Here is a 7,132-nt window from a genome sequence, read left to right as displayed (position 1 = left end):
TCGGGGAGAACCTTTCTCTGGTCGTCTGTGAAGGATTCTCACTCGATGGCTGTTTCCCCAGGAACATGCCGTGGTGCTTAGAATCCACATACCTTGCCATCAGTGTTACGTGAAGTCACCTAATTCCAGGTTTCACTGTGACAGTATTAATCTTATTAATCTAACAGGCATACAGCCGTTACCCCCACTACGCACTCCGGCAGGCCTGGTCCAGAAAACCAGCCTGGGCCGGGCGGGCCTAGTGGTGCCGCCTCCTCCTGCCCCCGCGTCTGTGCCTAGTGCTGACTTCATTCCCCAGCTTTAGCCAGCAGCCCAGGGTGGGGGGCGGCAGGGGCACCGGCCCGGTTAGCAGGTGGGCCTTAGCTGAATGGCCCAGACCCCGACAAGCAGCGTCTTCAGGATCACAGAACATTTTTGAGCGGTTTAATGTGGTACCAAACTGAGTCCAAATAGAAGCTATTTATAGGTGAAGCAGCATTAATGCTTCATGTAAAGCAATGCCTATTTTTAAAGTTAAAATGCATATATCTACATAGATGCGCTTTGCCGAGAAGTTAGGTCTGTTGTAGACCAGAAACCACATGTTGTGATTTCTCATTTTCTTATTTTTTCTTAGGAAACATTTCTATTTACAGTAAATATAGTTAATATGTAAATAATGTACATATATATTGATTTCTGGAGTGTTTATTCAATGTATATATTCCCACGGCTTGCATGAAAAAATATCCTTTATCAATATTTTGTTGTAAAATGAATAGTCAGTAGAATTGGAAGGTCTGTGGCTGTCCACTTTCAAATACTGTGTCACTAAATAAAAAGCAAATGCATTGTTACAAGGCTGTCTGAGACTTGGTTCTTTAAAACAGATTGTCGGGTCCAGCAACCCACTCACCGACTCCCCTTCCCCCAGCCTGGGGTCCCCCCTCCAGGCCGGAGCCCGCGGCTTGAGCGTGGAGGTTTTGAGAAAGCGAAGCGACAGGAAGAAGCCACTGAGGAGTGTCTGTAAGCAAATGGGCAAAGAGCACTGAAAAATAAGACACGAAATGTTTAATTTGCTGCCATTTATATACTATATAAATTTTACATGCTGTATATTTACAGTGGGGCAAGTGCTTTTTAATCTTTAAAAAAACAAAGATCAAACTTTAGACATCTCTGAACAACACAAACTGTATAAACCATACAGATTATTCAGATACAAACTGTATTAAATACAGTTTTCCCCACTCCATCTCCTGATGCAGGACCAGTGAATTATAAGTGTATCACAGTTTGATAGCATATCCATATTAAAAATAAAATCACAGTATGATTTTGTCTGTAACTAGAAACTTTAAGGGACCAAGCTGACAACTCAGACTCCAATATCATAGTCAAGACAAGAGACACTGTATAAAAAAGAGTTATGTAATAAAAAACATACTGTAGGCTTTACAAATAATGTTTGGATTATACATTCATAATGTAAATACTCATCATATCTGGTAAATTGATTGGAATAGTTCCACAAAGTTCAAAAACAGAACTCGTCTATAAAATACGCCTTCAAATCTTGAATACAACTAAAATATGAAGTGAGATTAGTTTCTAGTATCAGACGTTACAGAAAACAGACTGCTCTCAAAGTCTAGTTGAGAGCTTGTGAATCTTTAAATAAGTCTTTAAATTAAATATCCATACTGTCAGTCGTTTGTACTTTTAACATTCCCACGTCTCCCGGCTGGTCTTGCACCGGCTGTCTCGCTTGGAGGAGCATTACATGGAATACGGGCGATCAACCTGAGTCTGTGATTAAGCAGCATTTGAGATGTTCTAGTCCAGGGCGTTATTTTCAATGTGATTTATATACACGGTATTTTACAGCGGTCAGCAGTTGTAGAAAGTGTTCATCCATTTGGAATAAGGGTCATTAAGAAAAGATAAAAACTAAAAAAAAAGTCCATGGTAAAATCTGTACAGTATTTACTAAAGAAGCACCACGCGGATTTGAACAGTTATTTCCTATATTTATAATTTAAGCTGGGCTGGGGATGGCTTCTGTTGAACATGTTCAATCTGAAAGACAAGAGGCAGGCAGTCGGAACACAGGGCCGAGTCTCGGGGGGCTGCAACCCCGTAACTGCTCAAGGACTCCCTCTTAGGTCCCCCCAGGTGGCAATAAAGGAGCTGGGCGGTTCCAGACAGGTGTGGAGGGAGCCTGAGGCCGGCGGCTCAGCAAGGAGGGCGCCATCTGCTGGGCATGGGCCGCAACCCCAACCGCGCCAATCCTTAAATCCCTTTCAGCGGGAAGAGCTTAATCCCTTAATTAGGTTTAGGTCTTTCCCTGAAAGACCCATTGATAAAGCATGTTAATTACCTGCAAATAAGCTTCTGAAGACAATTCACTTTGAAATTCATTTTAAATCTCCCTTTGCTGACTAGAAGTTACACATTTGGACAAAATTCCTTTTCAAGGGCAAATGGCTCACTCTCCCCTTGACCTCAGCACGGGCAGGGCACAAAACCTGAATTACTATCTCCCAGGGCCACTGAGAAAAGTGCCAGTAGTCAATTAGCTGGCCCCTCAAGGTTCTGCTCTGCTATGAAGGACCCAAACCTCGTTCAAACAAAGTCCTTTCTGTCTGAACAGAGAGGGAAGAGTCGCACACACCTGACGTCCAGGTGCTCTGGGCCTGTGCGCTGTGAGGCGGGGGCGCGCCAACTCAGCTTCCTGAAGCACGGGGACTCGGGGGTCTTATGAAGGAATGGGGGTCCCGGGGGCTCCTCTCTTAGGCCAGTTAGATCTGGGTTGAGTAAACTGGATTCCCAATCTCTTCAAAGGTTTATCAAATGATTGTTGATTCTGACACTTTAAACTCATTTTCTTACAATGGGGAGGAGAGAACGGAGTGACTGCCTGGGTTTAGGGACACGAGTGTCCCCCAGCCAGGACTGATGAGGAGAGAGTCTAAACACAGTGCCAGTGCATGGCCTGGAGCTCAGAAGGGCCTCCCGCACCTGCTCCTGAGTCCCCAAGGCCCCGAACTCCATGTATGTCCCCATGGTACCTCTACAATTACGAAATACACAGACATGAAAACAGCTTACCGTAACTTGTGGATTCTGTTTTGAGGCCAAGTTTTCAATCACCTAGAAAGCAAGCAAAGGTTAAAAAACAGTTTAATGACAGTTTCATAAAATTTTTAGTGGCTACGCTGCGTGTGCATTAAGTGATTACACTTAGAACCAGTTCTTAGTTTAACGTTTGTGCCTGAAACCAACACGAGGATGAGCAAGTGTGTGCGTGCCGTCACGTAGCTGTTCTCTGAGTGCTTTACTGAAAACAAGCTGATGTGACGACTGAGGGCCGCTGGTCCCACTGGACAGATGCAACGAAAGCCATGCCTTGGAACAGTCCCGTCGGCCCAGCAAACTGACCAGCCTTTTAACGTTAGGAGAACAGGCCTTAGGCCGAAGAGAGTGAGAGTTTAATGGAGCCAGAGAACATGAGTCAGTGAGAGAGGTAAGTGGTCGAGGTACCAGGACACAGGACACAGGACACATGGCAGAGACAAAAGGGTCCGTCCCCAGCCAGCTGGGAGGGAAGCTTGGCATGGAAGGCCAAGTGACTAGCCCTTCTTGCGGGGACAGGATGGGACAGGTGCACAAGCTCCTCGGTCTGCTCAGTGGAAGCACTGGCTGCACACCAGTCGAGTACACTTGGATCAGGGACAGGAGCACAGGGCCACCACTGGACACAACTGCAGCCCCTGGACGCATCAGAGCCCCCGAACGCCAGCTTCCGAGTCTGCACTCAACGTGCTCCCCCTGCAGAGCCGGCTCGGTGGGCAGGCTGTCACTCGCTGTGCGCTGGCAGCCTCTGGCTGGGTCCTGGAGAGTCCCAGAAGGGGACGATTCCGGCAACAATGTGAAATCCCCTGGGGCCCCACGCAGTACCCACAGCCCCGCTCTCTACTTCATCCCAATCACTAGGCAGAGAAGCGACTCGCATCCTCACCAAGCCCCTTCCCCCAATCGCTGACACGTTCGTGGAAAACCAATCTGAAAATACACAGATTAATCTCTTAAAAAAACAAGCAAGTACCACCTTCGGTTCACTTTCTGGCTGCCATGTGCCGCCACTGTTCCCATGGCAGGTCACACGTGCCCTCCCAATGGAACACACCACCCCTCATGGTGTCCGCTGCTCTCCGAGCCAACACTGGGGCTCATGGGTCCCTCCTCAGTCAGCAATCACGCTGACTGGGCCATGGGAGGCCGGGCCTGCCGTCAACACACGACAGCTCGGTCGAGCACCAAAAGACCACTGGGCCACCCAGGCGATGGCCAAAGTCGGGAAAGCACAGCTCAGGTGTCTGGGGGAGGGGACGGCAAACTTTCATAAAAGACCGTGAAGGCCGGGCTGTGCTGCACCGCAGATCTAGACACTGAGACGTCATGTCCTCTTCGTGTGAAACGAAGGCTTCCTTGGCCTTTCCGCGCCGGCCCGCTGCCCCGGCCCGCTGCCCCGGCCGCCTCTCGCGGGCTCGGCTGCTTCGCCAGGGCCGCGGGGAGGAGGGGCTGCCATGAGTGCAGGGAGCGCGCGCTCACGAAGCAAACAAGGACCCCGGGCCCCGGCAGCGCTGAGCGGTGCTGAGCGATTCGGCAGGAGCCAGACAGAGCCCCACATCGCAGACACCCGAAGGCGGCGCTCTGCTAGAGGCTGACAACTGACGTCCCTAATGACTCGAGTCAACAGACTGTGACTTTCAGGTTCTACTCAGAACGCTAGAGCTTTAAGGGTTCCAGAGAGACAGAACATACTGTGAAAACACGTCTAGCAAAAGTGGTTTAAAACGAAAGCTCTGCCCCGTCACAAGGCAACCACCTGGGGACCCAGAGCCCTAAATTCCCAAGGTGCAAATCCGGAGACTGTCAGGCCCAGTTCCTCGTCACTCGGGCCTTCGACAGCGGCTCAGGGCTCAGCGCCACGGCCTCGCCACGCGGCTGAGCGTGCTGTCTGGAGTTGGGGCGCGGGCTGGACACCCTTTTACTCCATTTGAGTTTTTCTTCTCGCGTGTCAATCACCTTTTCCAAAAACACCAGTTTCTACATTTTTAATTCCAAGTATCTCCTCTTACCCTGGCCACACTCAGGCAGATGACACCTGTCATTTCTGCTTTCCATCCTTAAATATTTTGTTTTCTCACGGAAAGGTCCAACGCCTTCCAGAGGCAGGCCATCGGTGAGGGGAAAGCCGCCGTCAGTTCTCCGGAAATGGTCCACAGTCTCAGAGCTGGCGGCCTTGGGTAAGTGCAGTTCTGAGTCTTTACCAAAGTCCTCTGATTTCCTTGAGTGTCTCTTCTTTTTCTTTTTCTTTTTTTTGTGTCTGTGGAGGTCAGCATCAGAGTATGCTGCCGAAAGGTCTGAATCCTGCTGATGCCTGCGGAAGAACAAGCCAGAACTCAGACCGGCAAAGAAGCAAGGCACCGTCAGACAGAGCTGGGCCTTGGCTTTTACGCCCGGCACTGCGGACACGTCGTGCAAACGCGGGTAAAATTCTCATCTAATTGAAAACGCAGTTCGTTTTCACTGTAATAATTTTTTTAAGTCTAGAGTCATAAATTCTCCGATTTCAACCCCATCCCACCACTGCCTTTAAGGTTTACTCGGGAGCTAAGGTAGTTGGCCAAAATACCAGAGGAAGGATTTTGCTAACTTTTCCTGAAACTAGTGGCTAAAGGAAAAAAATTGTCTTGTCAGGTGTGTCAGGCACGTGGGAGGTGTTTATGAATTCCTTTTCCCTCGGGTAACCACTGTTTACCAGTGGCTTTTAGTAATCTTTTCCCAAAGTTTCGATTTTCTGAGATGTCAGATGTACGTAGCATAAAACATACAGTGACTCTGTTTGTGCTCACCTAGTGCATCACAGATAAATCACTTTCAAGACAATTGCCGAGCGACTTGGCTTTTTAAAAATACAAAAGCAAATCTCCCAATTAGATTTCAAACTAAGAAAAGGAGACAGAAAGATGGACAAAGACGAAGTTGGCGAAGGACACGTCTCAGATCCGCACGTAGAGCGAGCAGTCAGACATCGAAGGGATGGTGGCCTCCCATTCTCTGCTCACCTGGTAGCCACCGAGTTTGAAGAAAATACGAACAGGTGTGACAATAGAACTAATCTGACAATTAAGAATATTAACACCAATCGTGAGGTCAAAGACCCAAAGATTTCATTCACAGGGCATCGCATACTTACTCCTGGAGTTATAAAGCATTAATGAAAACGGCAATACCTTTTAGGAAAATGAACTTTTTAGGCGCTGTATACCATGCAATAAGATACAATTTAAAAGCAGAACTAAATTTCAGAAATCTGTAAATAGTGAAATCTGAAAACCCACAGAGATGAGAAACACAAATCAACCTAATAAGCATGGCACAGCCCCCCGCCCCCTTAGTAAGCACAGAAGCGGAGGGACTCGCACACGCCCCCCGCATGCGCCCCCCGCGCGCGCCCCGGCCCAACCCTCACCTGGAGTCTCGCTCTCGGTGTTTGTCTTTGGATTTCTTTTTCTTCTTTGATTTCTTGTGCTTCTTCGCCTTCGGCTCGTCTAAAGGCTCCCTCTGCAAGCTCCTCCACGCATTCTTTTCTGCGTAACTGTCACTATGCTCCATGCTATCGTACCTCCGCTTCCGCGGCTTTATACTTTCGTGCCCGTGAAACCGATCAGCGAGGTGACAGCTGTCTTCAGCCCCAAGTGCCATCTTGCCGTGGGAGTACTTGTCGGGGTAGAGAGGCGGGGCGTGGGGCGGGGCCCCGCGGGGGCTGCCGAAATGGGGCCCCTCCTTCTCTTTCACGACCAGCTCGCACCCCTTCCTGCCTTTGTAGTAGTCCTTGTAGGGCCGGCCGCCGTGCTGGGCCGCGCGGTCGCAGTCCCTGTCCCCGTGGAAAGGCTTCCAGTGCCGCAGCTCCCTGGCCGCGTACGGGGCGTACCTGTCGTGGTAATACCGGCACCGGTCCCACCGCGTCTTCTCGGGGTAGTACTTCTCCCGGCCCCAGGAGTGCTCGCCCTCCGGGGGGTGGTGCCGGGCCCAGTCCTGGTCCGACCCGCCCCTGCTCCGAGAGTGGCGGTGGCCGTACCGG

General features: G+C 49.8%; 1 protein-coding gene and 1 long non-coding RNA gene across 2 annotated transcripts in view; one reads left to right on the top strand and one right to left on the bottom strand.

Moving 5' to 3' along the window:
- Positions 1 to 1,035: 1,035 nt before the first annotated feature.
- Positions 1,036 to 7,132, bottom strand: part of USP42 (ubiquitin specific peptidase 42) — a 35,723-nt gene continuing 29,626 nt past the window's right edge. Inside the window, 4 exon segments of the mRNA XM_025043111.1 lie at positions 1,036 to 2,058; positions 3,091 to 3,132; positions 5,124 to 5,425; positions 6,521 to 7,132. The exon segment at positions 6,521 to 7,132 is cut by the window's right edge and continues 110 nt beyond it. Of these exon segments, the coding sequence (XP_024898879.1) occupies positions 3,125 to 3,132; positions 5,124 to 5,425; positions 6,521 to 7,132 (922 nt within the window). The 3' untranslated portion in view covers positions 1,036 to 2,058; positions 3,091 to 3,124.
- Positions 5,437 to 7,132, top strand: part of LOC112475238 — a 4,269-nt gene continuing 2,573 nt past the window's right edge. The window contains exons 1-2 of the long non-coding RNA XR_003044638.1: positions 5,437 to 5,535; positions 5,986 to 6,148. This is a non-coding gene — a long non-coding RNA (uncharacterized LOC112475238). The remainder of the gene's footprint in view (positions 5,536 to 5,985; positions 6,149 to 7,132) is intronic.

The sequence above is a fragment of the Pteropus alecto genome, unplaced genomic scaffold (assembly GCF_000325575.1).
Source record: "Pteropus alecto unplaced genomic scaffold, ASM32557v1 scaffold40, whole genome shotgun sequence".
Classification (NCBI taxonomy): Eukaryota; Metazoa; Chordata; class Mammalia; order Chiroptera; family Pteropodidae; genus Pteropus; species Pteropus alecto.
Note: the sequence above shows the minus strand (reverse complement) of the source record. Positions and strands in the feature narration are given on the sequence as shown.